We start from the raw sequence: 27,177 nt of genomic DNA, 5'->3' as shown, positions 1-27,177 counted from the left end.
CGGTCACAGTTGTGCAGGAGATAACTATACCAGACAATGCAAAAGAGGCCTGATTTCCACCACCTCACAGAACTGTTGGTGGATATGCCCATCTCGCTTAGGAAGGGCCTTGCCAACTACCCTATTGGCCAACCCAATCCCTAGTAGCCTTTCCCACTTTCATTTCCCCAGCATTGCTCCAAAGAGGTCAGCCCAGCCCAGTGCATCTCTGCCTGGACTACACACCTCAGCCCAGCACTGCCCAGCAGAGCCCAGCACTGCCTGGACTACTGAGTCCAGCCCAGACTACCTTATCTCAGCCCAGCCCATCTCAGCCTCGACTATGGTTGCCAACTCTTACGGATTTTGCCAGGTGTCTACCAGAATGAGTCTTGATCTCCCGGAGGCTACTGAAACCAATCCGGGAGATTTTAGGCCTCTAAAAGTCCGGTGGGTGGTGCACCTCAGCCCAGGCTACCTACCCTGGTTCCGTGGTAGCTGGCACATCCCTCTAGCTCATAGGCACAGAGGCGGCCAGGGGATCTCCACGTGCTGCCCCCACCATGAGTGCCGACTCCAGAGCTCCCATTGGCTGAGAACCACGGCCAGTGGGAGCTGCAGGGGTGGTGCATGCAGGCAGGGGCAGCATGCAGAGGTGCCTGGTCGCTCCCGAGCCAAGGAGCTGGACATGCCGGTCGCTTGCGGGAGCCACCCAAGGTAAGCACTGCCCAGACGTAGCCCAACCCCCCTTCCAGAGCCTGCACCCCAAATGCCCTCCTGCACCCCTACCCCAGCCTGAGCCCCTTCCTGCACTCAAACTCCCTCCAGGAGTCCACATCCCCTTCTGCACCACAACCCTCTGCCCCAGCCCTGATCCCCCCCCCCCCCCCCGCCGTACCCAAACTCCTTTCTGGAGTCTGCACCCCAATCCATTGCCCCAGTCCTGAGTCTCTCCCACATCCAAACTCCCTTCCAGAGCATGCACCCCAAGACCTCTCCTGCACCCCTACCCCAGACCCAGCCAGGAGCCCCCTCCCACACTCTGAACCCCTTGGCCCCAGCCCAGAGCCCGCACCCCAATCAGCGGTCAGCACCACCATGTTGTGTGATGGACACTTGTTTACTGGACTTAGTGATGGACATTGGCGGGGAGCGGAAGGGGGCTCTGGGCTGAGGCAGAGGGTTGGGGTGTGGGAGGGGGGTACAGGCTCTGAGCTGGGGGTGTGGGTTTTGGGGTGGGGCAGAAATGAGGGGTTCATGGTGCATGAGGGGGCTCTGGGATGGAGCAGGGGGTTGCAGGAGTGTGAGGGCTCCGCTGGGAGTGCAAGGTCTGGGGTTCAGCTGGGGATGAGGGGTTGGGGATAGAGGACGGTGCTCTGGGCTGGGACCAAGGGGTTTGGAGGTTGGGAGAGGGATCAGAACTGGGGCAGGGGTTTGGAGCATGGGAAGAGGTCAGAGGTGCACGCTCTGGGGAGTGCTTACCTCAAGCAGTTCCCAGAAGCTGCCACATGTCCCCTTTCTGGCTCTTATACAGAGGTGTGGCTAGTCAGCTCTACCCCACCCGCAGGTGCCGCCCCCGCAGCTCCCATTGGCCGTGGTTCCCAGCTAATGGGCTGGGAGCCACAGAGTCAGCACTCGGGGAGGGCAGATGGAGGCAGTGTGCCGGCAGAGTCCCCTGGCTGCACCTCCACCAGCAACAGCAGGGGCGGGGAGCTGCTTGCGGGGAGCAGCCCGAAGTGAGCACCCACACCGACCTCAACATTTTTTTTATCACGGACTCATTGCCAACCCCTGCCCCAGCCTGGTGAAAAAGAAAAGGAGGACTTGTGGCACCTTAGAGACTAACCAATTTATCTGAGCATAAGTTTTCGTGAGCTACAGCTCACTTCATCGGATGCATGGAAAAACTTTTTCCACCGAATGCATCCGATGAAGTGAGCTGTAGCTCACAAAAGCTTATACTCAGATAAATGTGTTTAGTCTCTCAGGTGCCACAAGTCCTCCTTTTCTTTTTGCGAATACAGACTAACACGGCTGCTACGCTGAAGCCTGGTGAAAGTGAGAGTCGGGGAGAGCCAAGGATGGAAAGAAGGGGTGACATGAGGGAGGGGCACTTGGTGAAGGGGGGGGCAGAGCATTTGGATTTGTGCAATTAGACATTTCGCAACCCCAGCCCAGCCTGGACTACCCCCCTCACCTCACCCCACCCCAGCCCTGCCCAGCCCAGCCTGGACTACCCCCCTCACCTCACCCCACCCCACCCCAGCCCGGACTACCCACCTCACCCCACCCCAGCCCAGCCCAGCCCAGCCTGGACTACCCCCCTCACCCCACCCCACCCCACCCTAGCCCGGACTACCCACCTCACCCCACCCCACCCCAGCCCAGCCCGGACTACCCCCCTCACCCCACCCCACCCCACCCTAGCCCAGACTACCCACCTCACCTCACCTCACCTCACCCCAGCCCAGCCCAGCCTGGACTACCCCCCTCACCTCACCCCACCCCACCCCACCCCAGCCCGGACTACCCCCCTCACCTCACCCCACCCCACCCCACCCCAGCCCGGACTACCCCCCTCACCCCACCCCACCCCACCCCGGACTACCCCCCTCACCTCACCCTGGCCCGGCCCGGCCTACCCCCCTCACCCCAGCCCAGCCCAGCCCAGCCCACCCCGGACTACCCACCTCACCCCACCCCAGCCCAGCCCACCCCAGCCCAGACTACCCACCTCACCCCACCCCAGCCCTGCCCAGCCCAGCCTGGACTACCCCCCTCACCCCACCCCAGCCCTGCCCAGCCCAGCCTGGACTACCCCCCTCACCTCACCCCAGCCTGGACTACCCACCCCACCCCAGCCCAGCCCAGCCCAGCCCGGACTACCCCCCTCACCCCACCCCACCCCACCCTAGCCCAGACTACCCACCTCACCTCACCCCACCCCACCCCAGCCTGGACTACCCCCCTCACCCCACTCCACCCCACCCCACCCCAGCCCGGACTACCCCCCTCACCTCACCCTGGCCCGGCCCGGCCCGGCCTACCCCCCTCACCTCACCCCACCCCAGCCCAGCCCAGCCCCCAAGGGCAGCGATTTGCTCCTGCGGCTAGCCTGCCCCTTGGGTGTCACCCCTAAGAGCCAATCAGACGCTTCCCTCGGCCGGAACCCGCCTCCTCCTCCTCTCGGTTGGCTGCTTGGGGCGGAACGTGCCGCCACTCACTCGCACCATGGAGCCGCGGCGGAAGATGGCGGCCGAGCCCCACAGCCGGGACCGGGGGCCGTACGCTCGGCCGCCGCTCTCCGCCCTCGCCGCCGCGCTGCTCCTGCTGGGCTGCAGCCCGGCCCCCGCCGCCGCCAGCTGTCACCATGGCGTTCCCAGCGGCGGGGAGGTGAGGGGTCTCTGAGGGTGGGCGGGCTCTGAGTGGGCCACGGGGTGTGAGGCGATTGCGTGAGGTGTGGGGCGGCCGGCGGGGCGGGGCGGGGCGCGGCGCGGCGGGGCGGGGCGGGGCAGGGCAGTGCGGCTGCCCCCTCTGTCATGGGCGGGGGCGGGAATGGGGTGCCAGCGGGGCGTGGAGTGTCCTGTGCGTTATGGGCGGGGGGTGGGGCTGTGTGTAATGGGTTGGGAGGGGTTTGGAGCGCCAGCGGGGCTTGGGGTGCTCTCTGCCTATAGGGTAGGGACGGGGCAGGGAGTGGGTATGGGGTGGTGCCCTCTCTGTAGTGGGTAGCAGAAGGGTGAGGAGTGGGAAGGGGTATGGGGTGCCCTCTCTGTAGTGGTTGGGGAAGGGGTAAGGGATGGGATCAGGGGGTATCAGAGCAGCCTGGATAAAGGGAGCATGGGTGGTCTGGAGTAAGGAGGATTGGTCGAAGGGTGGGAGAAGTGGGGACCAGGCTACCATGATATCTGGGTGGGTTTTACAGAGATCTATGTTAGGAGTCAGGTAGTGGAAGGATGTTGAAATGTAATGGTGCTCCAGTGAGAGGTGTCGCTATCTCAGTAATGCCAGAACCAGCTGCTTTGAAAAATGGCTCTGCTGAAGCTCTGTGGAGTAAACTCAAACTAAAACAAACAGCTGGCAGATAATGAGATCATTCCAAAACAATCGGTTGCAAAGAAAACTGCTTATTTGATATGGCATTCTAGGTTTAAATGCTTTCGTCATGATCCTGTTACTTCTAGGTCTGATTCTTGCTGAAGACATTTGAGGCAGCTACCTTGAGCTTACATCAGAAATTCAAGAGGGTAAATGTAAATAGACATTCAGGGCTTCTGCTGTAGTCAAAATTATACATCTAGCCACTTCTGAAACGGTCTTTTAAAAATTCAGACTATTTTAGTCAATGTATAACTAATCCAAGTAAGAGGAGATATAAGGGGTGTGTGTGTGTCTATGTTGAAGTAAATACATTGACTTTTGGGATGATGTCCAGCATACTGAGTGATCTCTGATTAGGAAGGTGAGTATTATTATTATTATTTATTATTATTTTATTATTTTTATTTTAAATCAAGAGCCTTTCAATATGAAAAGCTCTTGATTTAAAATAATTTTGTAATTCGGAATTTGTAAATACCTGTCAGTTTTTAAAAAAAATTGTAAAAAATAACTTGTCAAATCAAGTTCTCTGCTTCTGTTTTTACCAGGTTGTCTACAAAGTTTATCTTAAGGAAAATCATGTTCTCAAGAGAAATGTTGATCAAAAACTGAGAATTAAGACTATATATGACAGAAGTGTCGAAGAGTAAGTATAGTGGTATTTTTCTGTAGTTTTGAAATGTAAAAATATGTTATCTATATCAAAATGGGGTCTTTTTTTGGTTTTTTTTTGTGTAGTTTGCTCCTTGAGAAACGACACCTTATAAAGGTATGTTACACTTGTTTCCCCTTTCTGTTTATATGTATGGCATTCTGCTGTCCCAAAAGCTAATCCACAATGTGCTGTACATCAGTTATCTGCTATTCTTTACTCCAAAAATGTCTGGTTTCCAGTGGCACTTTGTGTATAGTTTATAAAGCAATTTGGGATCCTTCAGAGTAACTGAGTAGCAGCCGTGTGAGTCTGTACTCTGAAAAAAGAAAAGGAGTACTTGTGGCACCTTAGAGACTAACAAATTTATTTGAGCGTAAGCTTTCTTCATCGGAGCCATCCGATGAATAATATTACAGTCAATATTATTGCTGAGATTTGCAGTGCCATACGATGGCTTAGCTGCACTTAAGACTTCAGCAAGTCTTCGTGTCATGCCATCCGTTCTTCTGCTATGCCTTCATGTTTAGCAAATGTCCTGTAATGTGAGATTTCAGAGTAGCAGCCGTGTTAATCTGTATTCGCAAAAAGAAAAGGAGTACTTGTGGCACCTTAGAGACTAACAAATTTATTAGAGCGTAAGCTTTCGTGAGCTACAGCTCACTTCATCGGATGCATCCAATGAAGTGAGCTGTAGCTCACGAAAGCTTATGCTCTAATAAATTTGTTAGTCTCTAAGGTGCCACAAGTACTCCTTTTCTTTTTGTAATGTGAGAGTTAGTGCTCCTAGGATGCATTTACTTGTATTGCAACAAGGATCCCATTGTTTTTACTTTTGTTTTCGTTAAATTTAGAACAAACTTTTCCCCCAAGCTATTTCTTATTTGGAGAAGACTTTTCAAGTTCGCAAACCAACAGGTACTATTTCACTAAGCAGGTGAGTGAAGGTTTGTTTACTGTTTGCTATGTTGATATTTAAAATAGTTTTGAGTGAACTTCAATATAAATGTGGAACAATGTCTTGTTTTTCCACTACAGTGTAACAATAACCTCTTGCAAGTAATATTTCTCATACTAAAACCTTGTACAGTAATATTGTAGCATCTGTTTATTTCAGTATCTTTAGCTGCCATGAATTATTTTACAGCTTGCCTTTTCACTTATAAAATAATTTTGACTTTAATCTAAATTAATTGAAGGCAATGTGCAACAAACCAGTATTTAAGGAAGAAAGGTGATCCTCATAGATATTGCCGAGGAGCCTGTGCAGAACACACAAGATGTGGCCCAGTTATAGTTCCTGAGGAACACTTACAGGTAGTTCAAACCAAGTGACATTTACTTAGCATTCTAAATTTTATGGTTTGTGAAGATTACTAATAAAGTTAATATTAATATGTTTGATCTTTTCTATGTAGCTTTTACTTGTGGGAGGTGATCAGATTTGAGCAATAAGACAAAATACAATCTGAGGCAATAGTAGAGTTTCTCTGATTATATTATAGAGCCAAAAGTCAAGTGAAGCAATCCTTACAAAAATAGCTGTAATTGCATTACAGTGCATTGGTGTGGAGCATGTGTCAAAATTATGCAATAGAAATGTTACAAATATTAAGGAAAATAGATTCAGAAAGGACATTGTTGAATATTAAGCCCCAGATATTACCAGAGTTCTAAAGTCATTTCATAATACTCCTTATTCAGTGTGTCCAATTTTCTAGAATTTAATTTGCCATCATAGGATCCAGGCTTGAAGTTTTTACTCATCCAAATCTTCTATTGAAGTCATGTTGACTCATTTTCGATTCATACTAAAACACATGATTAGAACTTCTCTTACTTTCTCTGATCATTCTAGCTTTACACCCTTGATATCATTTTTCAAATGTATTGTGTAGCACTTTTACTTTATTTTTAAATTAATTGAAATTTCATTAAAATGAATCAAGGGACACACTTAATGAAATGCAGTCAGAAGCTCTAGTGATAAGTGTGCCTCAGTTTTTGGATGTCCAAGTTGGAGACACCATAAAAAGATCTGATTCTGAAAGTGCTGATCACCACCTTTTTAGTACACTTCGTATTGGGCACCACTCAAACTGAGGAATCAAAATCACTAATCGCTTTTTAAAACTTTGGCCCTAGTGTATTCACCCAGTCCACAACAGGGATTCTAATCTTTACTTGGCTTAAAAGAACAAATATTTGTGAATGGCTTTAAGATTGGCATATTGCATTTCTAAGGATTTAAGTTTATTTAGGCTAATTATTTCATATCTTTCCCATTTTAATTTGCATTATCATAGCAATGTAGGGTATGTAGTGAAAATGAATGGCATTGTGGACCTGCTGGTTTACCAGACCAAGAAGGAGTTCGAGATGCCGATTTTGTACTTTATGTTAGTGCTCTTACTACTGAAAGATGTGGTCAGGAAAATATTATTGCGTATGCAGCCTACTGCCAACTGGAAGCAGAAATGGACAGGTAAAAATTCATTCCAGGCTAATTTTTACTGAGTAATAATTTTTTCAGGTCTTTGCATTCACTGCTGAACTCACTAGATATGTCTGTTCTGCTGAGTGTAATGGGTTGTTGGTTTACGTCTGATGTTCCTAAAATCTCATGCTTCATGGCTTTAGCTGGTCACCTGCACGGGCCTAGAAGGGACTTCCCCAGTGTATTCTGGGTTTTTGCACTGAAGCATCAGAGTTGGTCACAGCTGGAGGTGGGACATTGGATGTGGTGGGCTGGTGCTCCAATGTAGCTCTGAGCATTCTCTCTCTCAGCTGTTCAACTGACTGATTCTTGCTCATGTGCTTATGGTCTAACTGATCACCATATGTAGGTTTGGGAAGGAATTTTCCCTCAGGTCAGATTGTCAGTGACCTTGGGGGTTAGCAATTTCCTTTGCAGCAGGGGTGCGGGTCACTTGTGAGATTATCTGAATGTATATCATTTAATCAGTTCCCTGCCATTGCAGGAAGCTCAGGCATTGGTTCACCTCAGTCCCTCTTATTCTAGGCCTATGGCCCAACAGACCAGTCTCCAGTGACTTGTAATATTTAGGTCTAATTTTGGTTGTTGGGTTTAGCGTGTGAACGCTGGATGATGTTGGTGGCCTGTATTATACATAGATTGGTGGCTCTTAACCTTTCCAGACTACTGTACCCCTTTCAGGAGTCTGATTTACACCTCACTTAAAATCTACTTGCTTACAAAATCAGATATAAAAACATAAGTGTCACAGCACACTATTATTGAACTTTCTAATTTTTACCACATAATTGTAAAATAAATCAATTGGAATATAAATATTGTACTTACATTTCAGTGTATAATATATAGAGCAGTATAAATAAGTCATTGTCTGTATGAAATTTTAGTTTGTACTGACTCCGCTGGTGCTTTTTATGTGGCCTGTTGTAAAACTAAGCAAATATCTAAATGAGTCGATGTAACCCCTGGAAGACCTCTGTGTACCCCCAGGGTTGAGAACCACTAGATGACCCAGTGATCCCTTCTGGCCTTAAACTCTAGGACTCCACTACAGTGGAACATGGTAGTTCAGACAGGTTACATGTTAAGAACTAAAACATTCATTCTCGTGTCTCTCCTTGACACAGTATACTTTGAGATTTTGCAAACCAATATTTTGCGTTAAATATTATTTTTCAAGTACAAATTATGCTAACAGAAATATTTTCAGGTTTCAGAGTAGCAGCCGTGTTAGTCTGTATTCGCAAAAAGAAAAGGAGGACTTGTGGCACCTTAGAGACTAACAAATTTATTTGAGTATAAGCTGTAGCTCACGAAAGCTTATGCTCAAATAAATTTGTTAGTCTCTAAGGTGCCACAAGTCCTCCTTTTCTTTTTGAGAAATATTTTCAGTATTTATTAAAATAAACTAAACTTTATTTATGCGCGCACACGCACACCAAACTACACTAAACCCAGAGAAGCTGGTACATACCAAGTCAAAGCTAAACCTCCTTCCTTAATACGCATACCGTATAAAGCTTCCATTGAAGTAAATGGCAAAACTTCTACTAATTTAAATGGGAGAAGGATTGGGCCCCTTATCTGCAGAATATGTGCACCTTGATCATGCAGTTGTATCCATTATCACCTATGTGGAGCCTCATGGAAGTTGACCTGAGTGATGCACTTTGTCTCAAATGTTCATGCAGACAACTAGCTCCCACCCCTCTGCAGCTGCCTGAAGTTTTACAAGCTTAAGGAGAGCAAAAATCTCTTTATTTTAAAATAGATCAGGGGTTTTCAAACTGGGGGTCGTAAGGTGGTTACAGGGGGTCATGAGCTGTCAGCTCGATGGGACTGACAGCCCAGAGCCCCCATTAAATTAAATTCCCCCCCCACACTTTTAATTTATAAAGGGGGTCACACTCTGAGGCTTGATGTGTGAAAGGGGTCACCAATGCATAAAGTTTGAAAACCAATGCCCTAGAGCTCCTGGGCATGGTAGAAAAGAGGTCTATGTTTCTGCTGCAACAAGTCAGCTTTTAAGAACAAATACTGGCCTTGTGGGGTATAGTTCTGCAGTAAAGCAGTTGCTTGACCTAATTTTTAATTTTATTTTTTAAATAGTGTGTGTGGGGGGGATTTATTTTGGGTGGTCAAGTAAGGGAGCTGAAATAATACTCCTTACCCTCCATTTGAGGTTTTAAGAGTAACTGGTTGTCTCTGTTTTCTCTCTCTCTTATTATGGCTATAAAACAGAAGGTTTGTAGTGGAAATGGACTGACTGACCCTGAGCTTCAGTTGTGCAGTGTCTGCTGCTAGATTGGAATGCTTTTATCCGATGAGTTAACTTTCAACCTGTGATCCATGGACACCTGTGGGCCCACAGACTATGTCTGATTTCCAAAGGTGTCCACACCTTCATTCGAAATCTTGTAAGGGTCCGCAGATGAAAGAAAGGTTGAAAACCATTGGGTTAACTTATTGACCTCCAATAATTACACACTTTTTGCATGCTGTGTTTTAGCGTGTGTGTGCGCACGCGCTATTGCTGGTAATCTATCTATTCAGGAAAAACATTACATGGAAGGGCTTATTTCCAAAAGAGGGTGAAAAGTTATTTGCATTAAATCAGATAAGTGTTTTTTAGGTTTAATTTGTTACCTTCATATTTAATGTGAATTTTTTTTAAGTTGCCCAGCATTTAATCAAAATCCAATTTATAAAACAAAGCAATGTTTGTCTTCCAGGCCAGTAGCAGGATATGCTAATTTGTGTCCAAATATGATTTCTACTCAAGCTCAGGAATTTATTGGCATGCTGTCTACAGTGAAACATGAAATTATTCATGCACTGGTAAGATTTGATATTTTAACATGTCATTTCTTTACAATCTTCCAGCTAGTTTATATAAAAAGGAATGCACTTAGTTTGCATCTTTCAACATATGTGCTAATTGCCTTCAGGTATAATATTCTCAGCATATATTTTGGGGGTTGTATATTGGTCTCTTAATGGCTTTTATATTCTAGATCGATTAGTATTGTCTAAATATGCTTTTTATTTACCTTTTTTGAAGGGTTTCTCTGCTGGGCTGTTTGCATTTTATCACGATGATGATGGAAATCCTTTGACAGCAAGATATACAGATGGGCTCCCGCCTTTTAATGACAGGTTTATTTTTAAATCCTTGAATCCTCTTGATTTGTTAACTTGACAGTGTCCTTTCATTTTTGCAACAATATATTCTGGCTGTCAGCCTCTTGAAAGTCAGAGTTGTTTCCTTTGCAGAAATGTTCTTTCTCTTCACGCTCAAACATTTGTTTCATTTTTTTGTAGAGTTGTTTCATTTGTGGCATTATGGTTTTTTGTGTTTAAATATAATTTTATATACATGAACAAATACACACCCACCCACCAAACAAGGGGGGAGAAAAGGTCAGATTTAGGATGTTAATTACAGGGCTATCTGCAGCTTTGCCTCCATTGGTGGTCTCTCTGGGTGCATTCCCTCAGGTGTCAGGCCTCATGCCTTCACCTATTTCAGAGTAGAGTTTTACAGTTCTCTCACTCTTAGATTGGGCGCTGGGTTGCAGAACACTGTGTATTAACCATTCTTATCCGAATTCAGCCAAACCTGCAGGGATATCTGTTGTGCCATTCTTCCCTTTTGAGAGTCTATGGTTAGTGGCACACAGTGATCGGGCATCCTCTTTAAATCAAAGTATTATTTGCTTTAGCGTAGGAACAAAGAATTTAGAACAGTGGTCCCTAAACTGTGGGGCATGCCCTCCAGAGGGGGGCGCAGAGGAATGTTTGGGAGGTGGGGCCTGGGCCAGACCTCATGGGGCAAGGGGAAGGCTTGCCACTTACCTCTGCCACAGCCGTGGCTCTCAGCTGTGGCTCTGCTCCCATCCCCAGCCTTGGCCCCTGGCTGTGGCTCTGCTCTCGGTCCAGTCCCAGCCTCGGTTCCTTTTCCCCTGTCTGTGCCCCCGCCCCAAGCTGGGGCCCCACTTATGGTTTGGTCAGGGGGTGGGCAGGCAGGGGCAGACAGATGGTGAAAAGTTTGGGGACCACTGATTTAGAGAAAAAGGATTGTAAAACAATAAATACTCTATAAGCAGTGGGGTGTCTGTGTATTTGGTTCCCCAGAACTACTTCCTTTTCTGAGAGCATTCCTTTTTAAACCAGCCAGAGTTCTTTTGACCTGCTGTGTTCCCAGCCTTTTCCTGTCCTGGGATTGTCTCTTAATTCTCAAGTGTTTGCTGAGAAGTTGCTTATCTTGAGCCATTCTTTCTCTTAGGCTTGTGTTTCCCCACAGCCTCCTATTAAACCAAAATATTCATACTATAAACAGCCCAGTAACCAGGTCAATATACAGTATTCATAAACTATTAAAGAGCAACTCCAAATTAGTCATTTAGGGTCTATTGAATCTGGCAGCATAACTTCAGCTTTATTGCCCCCATTCCTCTACACTATACGTAATGCTAAGTAGCAGTAATGCCTACAATTAAACTGTGCTGATCAAACATTGACAGAATCCTATCAATTTTTGTTAAACTGACCACTTCACCTGCTAGTGATTCAAGGGCAATCTATTCAAACTTGGGGACTCTGAATATATGAAATCTTCCTAGACTGCAAAGAGTTGGATGTCCTGTCATATTGAAATGTGACTTTGTCTTCATTTTTCAATAAGATCCCAAATTTGACCTAAACCTTAATCTGCAGTTATTTGGTCAGTTTTCATGTCTGTTCCTTAACTGGTACCACCAATAGTTAGTTAACTAAGGGCCTTCCTGTCATTGAAATACTACGGTAGAATACAGCAGTTGTTCATAACTCTGCCGTATTATTATTCCGTGTGTTCAGTAATGGACAACTATTGTATAATACTGCAGGTTATCCTGCAGTCCTCTCAGGAACACTGAGGTCTTGCCTCTGAGGACTGCATGATCCGTCAGTGTGGATCAATTCAGTGGTTTACTTAAACATACACGTAACTTTAAGCACATAAGTAATCTTACTGAAATCAGTGGTACTATATTCATGATTAAATTTAGGCATATGCTTAATTTCCTTTCTGAATCAGGGTTTATTCTTCATATATATCTTATACTGAGTAAACTCAATCACAATGATGTATCATATGTCAAATGTCATTGTAATTTAATTTACTCAGTATAAGATGTCCATTTTCCAAGGTTTCTAAATATAGAATCACAGAACTGGAAGGGACCTCGAGAGGTCATCTAGACCAGTCCCCTGCACTCAGGGCAGGACTAAGTGTTATCTAGACCATCTCTGACAGGTGTTTATCCAACCTGCTCCTAAAAATCCCCAGTGATGGAGATTCCACAACTTCCCCAGGCAATTTATTCCAGTACTTAACCACTCTGATAGTTCGGAAGTTTTTCCTAATGTACAACCTAAACTGCGCTGGCTGCATTTTAAGCCCATTGCTTCTTGTCCTGTCCTCAGAGGTTAAGAACAACATTTTTTTTTCCTCCTTCCTCCTTGTAACAACCTTTTATGTACTTGAAAACTGTCACCATGTCTCCTCTCAGTCTTCTCTTCTCCAGATTAAACAAACCCAATTTTTTCAGTCTTCCCTCAAAGATTTTCTAGATCTTTAATCATTTTTGTTGCTCTTCTCTTTCTCCAATTTGTCAACATCTTTCCTGAAACGTGGTGCCCAGAACTGGGCACAGTACTACAGTTGAGGCCTAATCAGCGCGGAGTAGAGCGGAAGAATTACTTCTTGTGTCTTGCTTACAATACTCCTGCTAATACATCCCATAATTATGTTTGCTTTTTTGCAACAGTGTAACACTGACTCATATTTAGCTTGTGATCCACTATGACCCGCAGATCCCTTTCCCCAGTATTCCTTCCTAGGCCGTCCATTTCCCATTTTGTATGTGTGCAATATGTAATGGCACTATGTAGGATGATTTCTGCATGCCTATAATTCTCATTTACTAATTTAAAAAAATCACAATAAACTTTCCTGTGTTTCAGTTAATTTAGATATTTTCAGTATAAATAAACAATTTTGCAAGTGTTTTCCCTTTTAGGAGTAAAAACTCATTCCTTCATGCAATTTCTGCAAGTGAAAGTTCTTAGCTTTTTATATTCTTTCCTGATACATACAGTATATTTTATTAGTGCATAATAATTCTGAAAATATCTCCTTAGTAAACTTCTTCAGTTTGGCTTATTACAAAATGTGAATTAGACTTACAACTTGGAAAGTATTACTAAGGGGGCAAGTTGCCGAGTCAAACTACTTCATTTTCAATAAGGAATTAGAGTACATATTAAGAGGATACTGAGCACTGTTCATTTATGGAAGGTAGTGTTCAGTTTTGGAGTGCAGCCTAGGTTTATTGCTTAGATTCTGGTAAAACATCTCTAATTAAAACATCTCCTTACAGTCTAGGTTTGTATCAGTGGAGCAACAAGGTTGTTGATAAAGCAGTGAGGTTATGGGATGTACGAGGTCATAAGATGCTGCGCCATGACGTATTTCTTCTGGTAACACCTCGAGTAGTTGTAAGTACTGATCATCTTAAACTTCTTTCACACGGTATCTGCCCTGATTACCATCAGATACTTCAACTTCAGTTACTATCTTGTTGATAACAAAAATGTTAATTTACTGGAAACTAAAAAGAAAAGAATTCTTGAGCACATAATCTGGTTTGGGTCAAACTTCAAAGAAAATCATACTCCTAGTTTATTGAGGGATATTTAAATAAAATGGAAAACAGTTAATTGGCCTTGAGGTATAAGGGGAGAAATAATTGAAATGCGAAGAGAAAATTTAGGGCTTGGGTAGAAATACCATGAAGGATAGAGTAGAAAATTAAAGCAGATTTGGTAGTGATTAAATGGACCATCCCATCCCACTCACATTTTGTTTCCATAAAGTCTGATCCTGAGGCTTTGATCACTCAGAATTGCTATTGACTTAAGTGATAAGGCCCTTAATCCTTTCTCTGTTCAATATTCATCTTTTTTTCGTATGACCCAAATACCTTTTCCTTGCCCATTTAAATACTACTTGTTTCCATGTTTTCCTAATTCTGCCTTTAATGAAGTGTCAGTTGAAAAATTTAATCATACCTTTCCTCTTGTTTTAGAAAGTATTCAAAAACATTTGAGACCCTTTCTACTCAATGCTCCCTCCACCCCACTCTCTCTTTCCTCTCAAATTTTAACTTTTAATTTTAAGGAATTTGAGGACAGAAACCAATTAATAAATGAAACAGAACGACAGTACTTTCACCCAAACATTAATTTTGGTATTATAGACTATTTTCAGAAATTCTAGTCTAACCTTTACTTTCAGGAAATTGAACTAACTATTTGTAGCCCAACTCTTAAAGCTATATTTAAAGTTGTACTACTAACTATAGTAAGGGGCTTCTGCTCATCCTGGTTACTGTCCTATTGTGTGGTGGGAGCTGGGAGGGCAGGCCACAAATCTTTGACAACATTGTGATGCCTGTTGGCTAATAGCGGTATGTTTTGATTTTTCTGATGGAAAATTCCACCAGAATCTCTCTCTCCTCATGGAAAATATTGATTTTGAGAGAGCCTCATTTTCTAATGTGAAAATGTTTTGTTCAGAATTTCTTGACCATACCTAATCATGAAGGGGGGCTATTTGATGAAAGCTTATTTTCTGTGAAACATTGTTTTCAGATGATCCTAATATGAACTTGGAATAAGTAAGTAATATGGTATGTTACTTAATCTGGCTGTTAGCCACTAATGCTGGATTCAGTACTGGGAGACTCACTAGCTTGTTAGAGCTTCAATAAGGAGAAGTCCTCCTGCATTCAAAGGAAAATAGCAGACTGTGGTAAAAGGAGGACACTTAAAATAGTTGTTTAAAAAAAAAAAATCTTTTATCAAGAAGTGCATATCTGAGTTTTTCTCAGTATTTTTAGAATGGGGTTGTAACAACAGTTCTGTTTTGTAGGAAGAAGCTCGGAAACATTTTGACTGTCCAATTCTAGAGGGAATGGAGCTTGAAAACCAAGGTGGCATGGGTACAGAGCTCAATCACTGGGAAAAGCGATTGTTGGAGGTTAGTGCTGATAAATAATTCTAAATATACCTATCTTATCACTAAAGGGGATAAAAATGTAGATTTTCAATTTTTCAAGTGTATCCATAGATCTATTGGAAACCCAACAGTGTTAAACTTAACTGAAATACATTGCAAATAACTAAACTGTGCACATTAAATCTCTATTCATTCCCAAACAACTCTCATACCATTCTCCAAACTCTTAATTCTCAGAGCACAAGGTTCACCAGTGCCTAGAAAGACAGTATCAAATGATAAACAATTGGAGGTTCACTTTTCTATAGTTGTTTACCTATCTTCCACAATTTGCCCTGTAGAGTTTATTAGTGCAATACAGCTATGCAGTGATCCTAGTTTAATTTGTTTTATGTACTTCTGTACTAACTAGTCTCTTCATAAGAAAACTACATTTATAAGGGCACTCTTGAAGTTGATCTTTGTTTATTAAGTGAATGTATCTGGGGGAGAGGGGAGTGCAACTTCCTTTGAGCCAACTTATCTTTTTGTCATCCGCTCTCCTTCTACCTTTTTGTCTCAAATCCTGGAGCGTGCGGTTTAATCACTACCTTGACTTCATAAAATCATAGAAATGTAGGGCTGGAAGGCACCTTGTGAGGTCATCTAGCCCTTCCCCCTACGTTAAGGTAGGATTAAATATATCTAGACATCCCTGACAGGTGGTCTACAAACTATGGGGCATCCCCCCCCTTAAGGGGATGCAGAGGAACATTCTGGGGGGGCACAGAGGGGCCTGGGCCAGCCCCCACTGGAGGTGGGGAGGGAGCGCTGCTCAGTCCTGTTCTGCCCCCAGCTCTACTTCAGCTGTTGCCCCGCACTCAGCCCCAGCGTCGGCCCCTTACCGCAGCCCAGCTGTGACCCCAGCTGCCGGCCCCCACTGTGGCCCAGCCCTGGCTCCATCCCTGGCTCCAACTCCAGACCCGCCCCCCCAGTGTGGCCCCAGTCTCAGCCCCCTTACCCCTGTCCACATGTCCTCACCTCCACAGGAGTCGCGGGCCAGGCATGACCCTGAAAAGTTTGGGGACCACTGGTCTAACTTGTTCTTAAAAGCCTTCAGTAGCAGGGGATCCACATCTTCCCCAAGTAACCTGTTTCAGTACTCATCTGTATTTCCATGATCCCCTCCAGTCTGGCTTTTGCCATCTCCACTGTGCAGAAATTCCTCTGAACAAGGCAATTGACTTTTCCCTCACTAAGACAGTGGTCATTTAGCCTATTGGATTGTCTGTGGAGCCTTGTTCCTTTTATAGTACAAATGTTAGTGACCTCGTAGTCATGGGTAAAGCCACAATATCAAATCAATGTTGTGGAGGTAAGCAATAAGGGAACAAATTTCAATTTCAAGATTTCCTAGGGAAGTTGGTAGGAAAAAATTAAACATTTTTGGAAAATACTTTAGTGTCCCTTAACTTGCAGTGAAATTTTATCTTTATGGAGAAATAACTTGTCAGGAAAAATGTGCTCTGAAAACACTACGAATAACTTTTTAGAAGCTTCCTAACAGTTACTGGTAATTTTCAGAATGAGGCAATGACTGGATCCCACACACAGAACAGGGTCTTCTCCCGGATTACCTTAGCATTAATGGAGGATACAGGGTAAGAGTGAAAAGACCAAATGTTGTTAGTCTTCAATTTCAGACCTGTGTGTTTTCAAGCTATAAACAATGAAAGTATTGTGGAGTTCATGCACTTAGAGATGTTGCAGTTGAATGAATACAACTTGCTTTATGTAAAAAGTTAATAATTAAAGATATTTGGTATAGCACTATATTGTTATCTTGATTTTTCTTCAGATGTCACTTGAATGCCATCTATTACTCTGTCCATAAAGACTACACCCCCATGTATATCTGGTTTGTATAATCAAATTATGCCTTCAGCGTAAAATTCTCCTTGAAAAGCCATATAGGAGATCTTCACTGTCATTCAGCTCTTTTTACAGGTATAGAATTTCCATGTCTGGAAGGAGGGCAGAATCCATCAAGATTTAACCTGTGGATATGAGAGTAGAATTTCCCCTTTATATATGTAAGCCCTTTGGGCAATTACTCAAATTTTTTTGGCACGTTTTATTCATTGTACAATGCCAGATGTGCTTCTCTTGCTGAATAAATGATGACTACATTAATAAATAAGACAAGTTTTTGCTTTAATTCACTTATCTGTAAAGTCAGAAGGAAATACTCATATAATTTATAGAAATATACACAAGGGGACATAATCTCCTTGTTCGTTCACTAAAAATTTTAGTGTAGGTTATAAAGTTTTTTTTGAACTGTCTTCCGCTGATTGGTCAGAAGACCAGTTTCTCAATTGTATTTCCATTTCAAAATATCTTTACAGCTGGTATAAAGCCAATTACAGCATGGCAGAGAAATTAGACTGGGGACGTGATAAAGGCTGTGACTTTGTGATGAAAAGCTGTAAATTTTGGATTGACCAAAAGAAAGAGAAGTAAGAACACACTATTTTTTAAAATCAGTGTTCATGTTTATCTGTGTGTTTGTCTTCACTCATATTATAAACTTTTTGAAATATGTGGCTGTTTAGTGGTGTGAGCCAAAAGTCCGATGAACTATCCCACTCATTGCAACGCATGGTAGCTTTTAAATCAGAAGATTGGAAATTTTGTTGCAGCTAAAATTGAACTGTCTGTCTCACCAGAGTGCTACAAAATCATTTGACTTGCAACAGAGGACAGATGGCCTTGACAATCCTCTGTACATGTTCCCTGCTTCCCTTTAGCATGTGTCTCAATATGATGCTTTGGAACCTGCTGAATTTGCAGTTATTGCAGGGTGCTTTTTCAGTGTTCATCTACATCTTTCTCTTCTGTTGTGTAGACTAAGAACTCACTTTTATTAGGTTATGCAAGATTAATAGTTTGACTTCCATCACTAATATCCTTGCTTTTACTGTCTTTAATTTTTTTACATCTAATCTTGAAAAGTGGCCATGCTATTACTTTGCCTCCATTGAATTGAAAGTACAAATTTATAGTACTCTTAGAAATCTAAGTATCTGATGCATCTGCAACAATGGAAAGTGGATTAAGGTCCTTTTCAAAATCAGGCCTACTTTGTGTTAGTTCTAATAGTATTTTAGGTAATCCTTGGAGCTCATTGTTCTGACTCATAGGGGGCATATCTCGTTACACTTTTGTATTAGGAGGCCTTCTCAAATTTTTAATCTTTTCACCCGCTTAAAAATTTCTAAAGACAATAGCAAATTTCACATGTTTAAAAATTTGGGAAGACAATAGCAAAAAAATTAGACCTTCTAGATGAGTAAGTGCATCCTAGATGAAAGACTTTTATTTAGAGAATATTGTGTTGGTAAACATATGGATGCGTTTCCTATGACATTCAAGACCAATCAAATGGCAATAATGAGCTTGGCAGCCAACCAAGAGACCAGTGCCCAACACATGATGAACCATATGAGGGTGGAAAAGAGACACCAGGCCTTATAGAATTGCCTAGCAAAAGCAATTGATATAAATATGCTCTAATTCAACTAAGATTTTCTTTCCTTTTTTGAAGGAGGCAATTGGTGAGCCCATACTGTGACACTCTGAGGAGTAATCCACTGCAGTTAACTTGTAGACAGGACCAAAAGGCAGTAGCAGTGTGCAATTTACAGAAATTCCCAAAGCAGTTATCTCAGGAGTATCAGGTATGATGCATCTTACTCCATGGAACAGCTCAAATTATTTTTGTTACTTAGGTCAGGGGTTCTCAAATTTCATTGCACTGTGACCCTCTTCTGACATCAAAAGTTACTACATGACCCCATTCCATTGTAAGTCATTGCCTGCTCCTACATAAATTTCCCTGGAAGATTTTCTATATATGGTATTTCTTCAATTCCTTAACTAAACTGCTACCTGATATTGCTGTGCATTGCTAAAATAGTGTGGTTTCATTCCGGAGGTGGCTATGATTTGGTAGGAAAAGTGATTTATCTCGTGTATGTATATATGTGCAGAGTTACTTAAAATAGACTCCTGTTACCAGTGCCTATGTGCAGTACCACTGATGTTGGAAATTTGTAATTATGATAGATTCAATAAAAGCTAAATATACACTTGTCCTTGCTGAACAAACTATTTCACTGCCTCCTTTTTTTCCCACCCCCCAGTACTTTGACAGTCTTAATGGAGTACCATCAGAAGATTTGCCTTATTATGGCGGCTCAGTAGAAATTGCTGACTATTGCCCCTTTAGTCAAGAATTTAGTTGGCATTTAAGTGGTGAATTTCAACGCAGCTCAGATTGTAGAATAATGGAAAATCAGCCAGGTCAGTTTCCAGTGAAGTATATTTTCGAAGTGTTGTTGTTCTTGTTGCAGAATTCACAAGGATGGTCTTATCTGGATACCCACACATTTCCAGTTAAGAACATTCTTTAGAAAACAAACTTCTTTGCTGTTTTCAGTCCACTTTCTATTGTCTTGTTTGTTGAACAAACCATTTTTCCCCTTCCTTTCTCCACTCCTGACACTTTTCTTTTAGACTCCATTTTTCTTCATGTACAGATGGGGTGAGGTAAATTATATTGAACAGTTGCCATCTGATTCTCCTGCTGCACTCCTGCCTCATTTGATAATCTGAATTTTTACACTGCCAGTGACTCAGTGGCCTTACTGGGGTGGTTAATTAGTATTACTAGTGTACAGTTTAGCTGACAGGCATACATGTGCAGTCAGGTGGAAGACTTGTTTAGTTTAATGTTAACAGAAGTTGATTTATTGCAATGGATATTAAGCTGTTTCAGATAGTATTATGTTCACAAATTGTGGAAATGGTGTTCCGGCACTTTAGTCTAACATCCTATGAGCAGTCTGAAGAGTTGGGTTTTCTTTTTGGTGTTTGTTGAAATTACCCTATGGATAGTTGAAGTTCATTTTCTTTACTAATTTACAGTAGGGGCTTGCTGATCATTTAACAAAGCTGAGTTAACTCTTCAAAAATGTGTTCCTCTTTCCTTCAGATCCTTTCAAAAACTATGGTGCAGAGAAATATGGACCAAACTCTGTGTGTCTCATTCAGAAATCAGCATTTGTCATGGCACAGTGCAGAAAAAAACTCAGTTACCCTGACTGGGGCAGTGGATGTTATCAGGTAAGGATGACATTTTAAATAAATTTAGAAACCGTTTTAAAAAAAAAAATCACACCTTTTATAAAAACTCAGAATTTGTTTAAAAAATAGGTTAAGATTACTTAATATCACAAGCTGTTTTTGTTAAATAACCAAATAATTTTATGCGTGCTTTAAAAATGGCTTCCTAACAGGAGCATGTAACTTAAACCATCCACTGGAAGTTTAATAAAAATAAATAAGACTGGTGTTAAGAACATGGCTAGAGGACAGATCTAGACGTTACAGTTATCTCTACCACAGACTTCCCATGAATGACTTGCCCAAAGGCGTCTTTGTGCCTAAGTTTCCCTAGCTGTAAAATAGGAATACTTATTTTTTTTATGTTTTGTAATTTATATTGGGATGGCATCCTCACAGGATGTCTAGCTTAGTTTGTTTTGTGAGTCGCATAGATCCAGTGCCTTCCTCCTAAACTCAATGAAAGTTATTTTTCATAATCATTATCATCTCAGCTGTACTACTTAAAGAATGGGTTCAAAAATATTCTTGGCACAACTGAAAATGCACTTGTATAAAATCATTGGCAGTATGTAGATGATAGTAATTCTTAATTTGGTGGTTCAGTCAGTATAATTGCATAGAAGAATATGACTAAATCCTTGAAACAAATAGCAGATTAAAATAATTAATTGTTCTAAAATTAGCAAAATGGGTTTCCAGTTCATCTGTGCTGTCTCCAAGCCAGTTTGTGAACAAAATTATTTACTCATTAGAAGAATCTATAAACAAGTTTGGATAATAAACAGTGACTTATGTTTAAACATAACAGACCTAACTCTCAAAAAGAAAAGGAGTACTTGTGGCACCTTAGAGACTAACAAATTTATTAGAGCATAAGCTTTCGTGAGCTACAGCTCACTTCATCGGATGCATTTTCATGAAGTGAGCTGTAGCTCACGAAAGCTTATGCTCTAATAAATTTGTTAGTCTCTAAGGTGCCACAAGTACTCCTTTTCTTTTTGCGAATACAGACTAACACGGCTGCTACTCTGAGACCTAACTCTGTTTCTTTATTTTAAGGTTTCTTGTTCTCCCAAAGGACTGAATGTTTGGGTCAAGGACACAGCATACTTGTGCAGCCGCTCAGGTCAAGTGTTAACTGTTAGCATTCAGATGAATGGATGGGTACATGCTGGAAATCTAATTTGTCCAGCTTGTTGGGACTTTTGTGATTCCTGTCCCCCTGAACGGGATCCTCCAGCTTCTAACATAACAAGGGCACTATCAATTGGTAGGTTGCCTTATGGTTTGCTTATGTGAAATAAAGATAGGTAAAACATCTGAAAACTTCAGAGGATTTTGTCAGTTGTTGGAAAATATTAAGTGCTATAGGATTTCAGCATTGTAACTATTCTTAAATAACTTGAATGGTTTGTACTTTGATTAATTAGATTGAAAATCAAAATGTAGACCTCTTTGTGGAAAGACTGTATTGACTGCCAAGTAAATAAAATGGAGGGGCAAACCCTCCCTTCCTCTCTATTTCAAAGTCCTGAAAACTTTGAGAAGGAAGGGAGCAGAGCCAGAGAGGTGGTATATTAATACTATATGGTCATGTTTCTGCTGGTCTGGGGGATGGTTGGTTGGAAGAAATATGAACAGCCACTTCATATGGTATAATCTCTGGCAGTCCTCCCAGAGATGTCTCTGTAGCTTATGGAACTTCTAGTAGACCACGAGGCACTTGTGTGTTTGGAAGGTTATGACTCTCTTGGAACCTCTATGGACCTGGACTCCTGCTTGTAGTCCCCAGTGGGATGTTTAATTAACACTTTTGTAATTTCACCTGTAAACTTGACCTCATGGGGATAAGATAACACAGAACATGTATAACCACTGTCTAGAGAGGTGGCTGCATGAGCATCGTATGTTAATAACTGGTAGTCTTCCTTTACTGACTTGGAGCTTTCATTTTGTTTCATAGTTTGTTTTGCCTGGCCGCTTTCTAGAATGAAAGTTGTTAACAGAAAATCACATAATTTACCTTATTCACACTAATGGTATACTACTTTCCCATAACTCCTAATATGTTCTTTAGTCCTTAGATATGCTGCCCATATTCTAGCTTGGGTAACTACATTGTCTCTGTGAACCTGCCGTCTAGTCTCAGTTGAATATGCTATTTCTCTTCAACTCCTGTCCTTAAATTTCTATATAATTCTGTTGCAAACTGTTAAAGCTATTTTTGTTCCAACCAGGAAGTGACAGAATTTCAGTGGTTAGTGAAGGAACTAGTGTATAGTTTGTAAAAATTTTCTAGGATGAAAAGAATTATATAAATTAATATAAGGTAAATTAACTTGAGTTCTGGTATCTGCTTTAGGTTTAACTTAGTGTATCCTGTATTCTTTGTGTACAGAGATTATTCAGAACAGATCTCTGAAACTGCTGGTTATGTTAGTATCACCCACCTTCTTATAAATCAGTAGAAAAACATGCAGTGAGAACTTAGAGGGACAGGTATTTTTGCAAGCTCCCTCTTTCAGTTCCCCCTATTTTTCTTCCTGTTCTTTTCTTTACCTCAGTTCTGTGGTTTGGTTTTCAATATTCTGCTTTTATGGCAATCTAAATCAGAATTATTCAGAAAACAAACTCTTGTGAAAGCCTGAGGCACTGTTAAAATGTTGATTCTACCCACTCCCACTTTTACCCCTCCTGCTTCTTTTCTTGCTGTGTTCAGCTATTTTCTGACCATTTTCCTAACTGCTAATCCTTAATCAGCTGTAGAAGCAATACAAAGCACGTCCAATCCTAGGGGCTAATCATGTTGTTACTGCAGAGTTCCTAGCCATGGAAGGCTAATATGCATTAACATAAACAGTATTTCAAATGAAGTTTGTATGTTTTCATGTCTTTTTTTTTTTTTAACTGAAATTCATGCTTGTTAAATTGTTCGCTATTCTGTGTCTTAGGTGTGTGCATTTTGTAAACTGTATTATCTTTATATTTGACTTTAGATTTGTGCTCCTGTTCCTCCAGCCTGGTTGTAACTCTCTGGCTGTTGATGGCTAACTTGATCCCCTTGCTGGCAGGATTTCTTCTGTGTGTATGGAGTTAAGTGTGGGTAAAAAGGTACTTACTCCAAGACTTCACCACCATGCTACATTCCTCGGGTCAAGAGCGCTACCATAGTGCAACATCTCTGCAGGCAGCAGTCTCACACTGAACGATTGCCTTTTGGCCTATCTCACTACTGCTTGTAGCCAAGAAGGTGCTGACAACAGCAGCTAACTTTTAAGAGGAGACAAAGTTTACTATATTTTCTCAGTAAGTGCCAGTATTTTGTGAATTCAGACCTTTAATTTTAACAGTAACAACTTTTGAAGATCAAATGTGTTAGCTGCATTAGGCAACTGGCAACGCAATCGTTAGTGATATACATGTGAAACCGTAAGAATGCTTCTTGGATTTTGTTTTGCTAAATCCTCTATGTAAGTGGTAGCAGGGTGTTTGGGTTGTTTGTTTTAGCATCCTCAAACTGGAGATAAACCTCAATGTTTCTTTAGTCAAAAGCCATGTAAAAAATCAGTTGCCATTGCTGCTAGGAACCTAGGCTGAAATGGACTTTTACTGACTCTTGCAATTTCAGCCACATGCAGAGAGAGAGAGAGACGCACGCGCACACACAACCCCCCCTCCACCCCCCCGCATTGATATTCTGGCATTGCTTCCAAAATACTATTCTGTACTTTGAAACTTATGATGAATTGATGGTGTATTTTTCATGAAATTGGTTTCTTTACATTTATTGAAATATTTTAGGAATCCCACTTCAGCTTTTTGAAGCCCATTCTCATTTAATGTGTGTCAGTTATATGAAAATGGATGCACTAAATATTTGAATCTTGCCAGGGTAATTTTAAGAAGGGGGAACACTGGTGTACTTTTGATGGGATGGTCAAAATATTTCACTTCACTACAGTAGTTTTTGTCCTTTACCTTCAATACCAGTGTTCAGATTGCAGGATCAGGGTGAGGTGGGTGGTGGTGGTGGTGGTTGTTTTTAGACACTTTATGGGTGTTTAGTAGTGAAGTAATGAAGAGTTGTTCTATTCTGCATACATAATGTGAACACACAACACCTGTACTCTAATTTGACTTTCCTTTGAGGGAAAAATAATAGTGATGGCAACTGTAGTAAACAAAGACAATGTTGACTACTTTAGGCCAAAACAAGACTAACACACTAAGAAAACTATAGACTGGCTCTTCTGATGGACATGTGGCTGATCTCTAAAATGATACTGGATATGTGAAGATTTAAAATATTGCTATGAAAACAGCTATTTTTTTTTAAACCAGGGCATACTGTGCTATAAAGAAGCAAAGGTTAGCAGTGGACAAAATCTACTAGATTTAGGGAAATGTGTAGAACTTCTGTCTCTACAGGATGTCTGCTCCTGGGGGCACTTAAAGATGCAAACTTGCCCATATTTGACCCCTTTTGGACTTACAAATAAGTCTTGCTTGCCTTATTCAGTTTGTTCATGCTGATAGTTCTGATTCTCAGAAAACTGTTTCCATTACAGATGTGAGGGGGCAGGAGTGACCAGTGTTTCCAGCATATACCAAGACGAGGAGGATAAATATCTTTTAACCTCCCTTTAAGTTGCTATAAGGCAATGGATTTGTCAGGGACGTGCTCCCTCTTTGCAAGGAAAAAACAGTGGAGATATGGAATAAAAATCCTTTGGTCACAGATGAATTTGTTCTTTAATAGGGAGAGTTTTCATTATGGTTATATGCATGTTAAAGAAAAATCTCTTTATATGGCTGCTGCATTTTTTTTTTTTAACATTATACTTGTAAAAATAGGGTTTTTGTAATGTGGCCAATGTCACTGAACCCTCAATTTGCTACACAAGTTAAAACTGCCTTAAAGAATCACAACTGAGAATCCTTTGCATTGGGCTAGTTCCAAGTTATACACGCTGTTTTAAATTATAGGAGGCCTAAATTAGCTTTAAATATGTGTGTTTTAAAAAATTATAACAATTAGGGATAAAATGTTTTAAACACATACAAATTTGGATTAAGAGTAGCAGCCATGTTAGTTTGTATTCGCAAAAAAAAAAAAGGAGGACTTGTGGCACCTCAGAGACTAACAAATTTATTTGAGCATAAGCTTTCGTGAGCTACAGCTCACTTCATCGGATGCATTCAGTGGAAAATACAGTGGGGAGATTTATATACACAGAGAACATGAAACAATGGGTATTACCATACACGCTGTAACCAGAGTGATCACTTAAGGTGAGCTATTACCAGCCGGAGAGCCGGGGGAACCTTTTTGTAGTGATGATCAAGGTGGGCCATTTGCAGCAGTTGACAAGAACGTCAGAGGAACAGTGGGTGGGGGGGATAAACATGGGGAAATAGTTTTACTTTGTGTAATGACCCATCCACTCCCAGTCTCTATTCAAGCCTAAATTAATTGTATCCAGTTTGCAAATTAATTCCAATTCAGCAGTCTCTCATTGGAGTCTGTTTTTGAAATTTTTTTGTTGAAGAATAGCCACTCTTAGGTCTGTAATCGAGTGACCAGAGAGATTGAAGTGTTCTCCAACTAGTTTTTGAATGTTATAATTCTTGACGTCTGATTTTGAGATTTGGATTAAGACACACTACAAATAATGAACAGACTGATACATTTTAATATATACACAATGCAACGATAGTGTAAAATGGTTCATTGAAAACGCATAATGCTTTGAGAAGATTTCTTAGGACCCAGAGGTTGATATTGTAATCTTTTGTATGTCGTGCAATAATAGAATTTAAGTAGCATCACTCAACAATGATGCTTTTTATACTTGAACATTTTTCTTGGTTATTTTTTCTTAATGTAAAATATTTGCACTGTCTCAACTTTCTGATTAACTTTATAGCTGTTAAGCATTTTTACCAGTGTTAATTTATTGCATTTGATATCCTGATCTCCTGTCTGTTCAAATGTGAAACTTGCTATCTTTGAATGAATAATCTTGTCTTCAACTGAACAGTTATCTATCCCAATTGCTTAGTCTTTTCTCTGAGAATTTAGTGAAACATGTAAGGTGACTTGAAAAGTCAGTGCTTTCTTACATCTGAATCATGTACTATATAGTAAGTGAAAGTGGCCATCATGCATTGTAGAGGGAGAACTCACCTACCTGTCAGAATGCTTCAAGGCAGACTTAACAGTACTCGCTGAGTAGTTGTTTTAATGTATCCGGTGAAGTAAAAATATAATTGCCTTAATAATCTGAGATTTCAGTCATGATTTCTGTGAGCACATGCAAGCAGTCAAGAATCCAGCTATGAATGGTAGAATTGGAAGTGACTTCCCGATTTTTGTAGAAAAAATGTATTTGAACAGGTTAAATCAAACACTTGATATTTTTATATTAGTAAGCTAATGACAGGTTGCCCCATTGTAATAGCAATGTGATGGCTGATAGATGTAATGAGGTCACCTTTAAGGTGAGAGTGAAGGCTGTCAATGCAATGGAAATATCCCTTTCCATCTCACGGAGTAATTGAATAAAACTGCCTACCTCAGTTTTCTATACTGTCTTAAATTTAAATATTCAACATGCTGTTAACTTCCAAATCTCAAGCTGAATAAATAAAAACATCTCAGGTTTTTAAGAGCAGAATTAGAATAGGAAGCATAAGCCATTTCAGAATATACAGCTGAAA

At 41.5% G+C, this 27,177-nt stretch overlaps 1 protein-coding gene across 1 annotated transcript; it reads left to right on the top strand.

The window, feature by feature from the left end:
• The first annotated feature begins 3,164 nt into the window (after window positions 1–3,164).
• LMLN (leishmanolysin like peptidase) lies at window positions 3,165–25,504 on the top strand. The gene is made up of 17 exons (XM_038421666.2): window positions 3,165–3,372; window positions 4,626–4,723; window positions 4,816–4,846; window positions 5,584–5,666; window positions 5,929–6,046; window positions 7,036–7,214; window positions 9,959–10,064; window positions 10,288–10,382; window positions 13,649–13,766; window positions 15,202–15,309; window positions 16,852–16,928; window positions 17,676–17,786; window positions 18,875–19,007; window positions 19,473–19,632; window positions 20,324–20,454; window positions 21,517–21,727; window positions 23,454–25,504. Exons 1-17 carry the CDS (start codon window positions 3,211–3,213, stop codon window positions 23,552–23,554), a joined length of 2,022 nt encoding a protein of 673 aa, XP_038277594.2. The 5' UTR covers window positions 3,165–3,210; the 3' UTR covers window positions 23,555–25,504.
• The last annotated feature ends 1,673 nt before the right edge of the window (window positions 25,505–27,177 follow it).

This window comes from Dermochelys coriacea, chromosome 11 (genome assembly GCF_009764565.3).
Source record: "Dermochelys coriacea isolate rDerCor1 chromosome 11, rDerCor1.pri.v4, whole genome shotgun sequence".
Lineage (NCBI taxonomy): Eukaryota > Metazoa > Chordata > Testudines > Dermochelyidae > Dermochelys > Dermochelys coriacea.
This window is presented reverse-complemented; position numbering and strand designations above follow the sequence as displayed.

Coding starts and splice junctions, on each gene's coding strand:
- LMLN (XM_038421666.2), top strand. CDS start 3,211: ATGGAGCCGCGGCGGAAGATGGCGGCCGAGCCCCACAGCCGGGACCGG. Junction 19,633..20,323: donor AATAATGGAAAATCAGCCAG/GTCAGTTTCCAG, acceptor TCTTTCCTTCAG/ATCCTTTCAAAAACTATGGT. Junction 21,728..23,453: donor AACAAGGGCACTATCAATTG/GTAGGTTGCCTT, acceptor ATTTGACTTTAG/ATTTGTGCTCCTGTTCCTCC.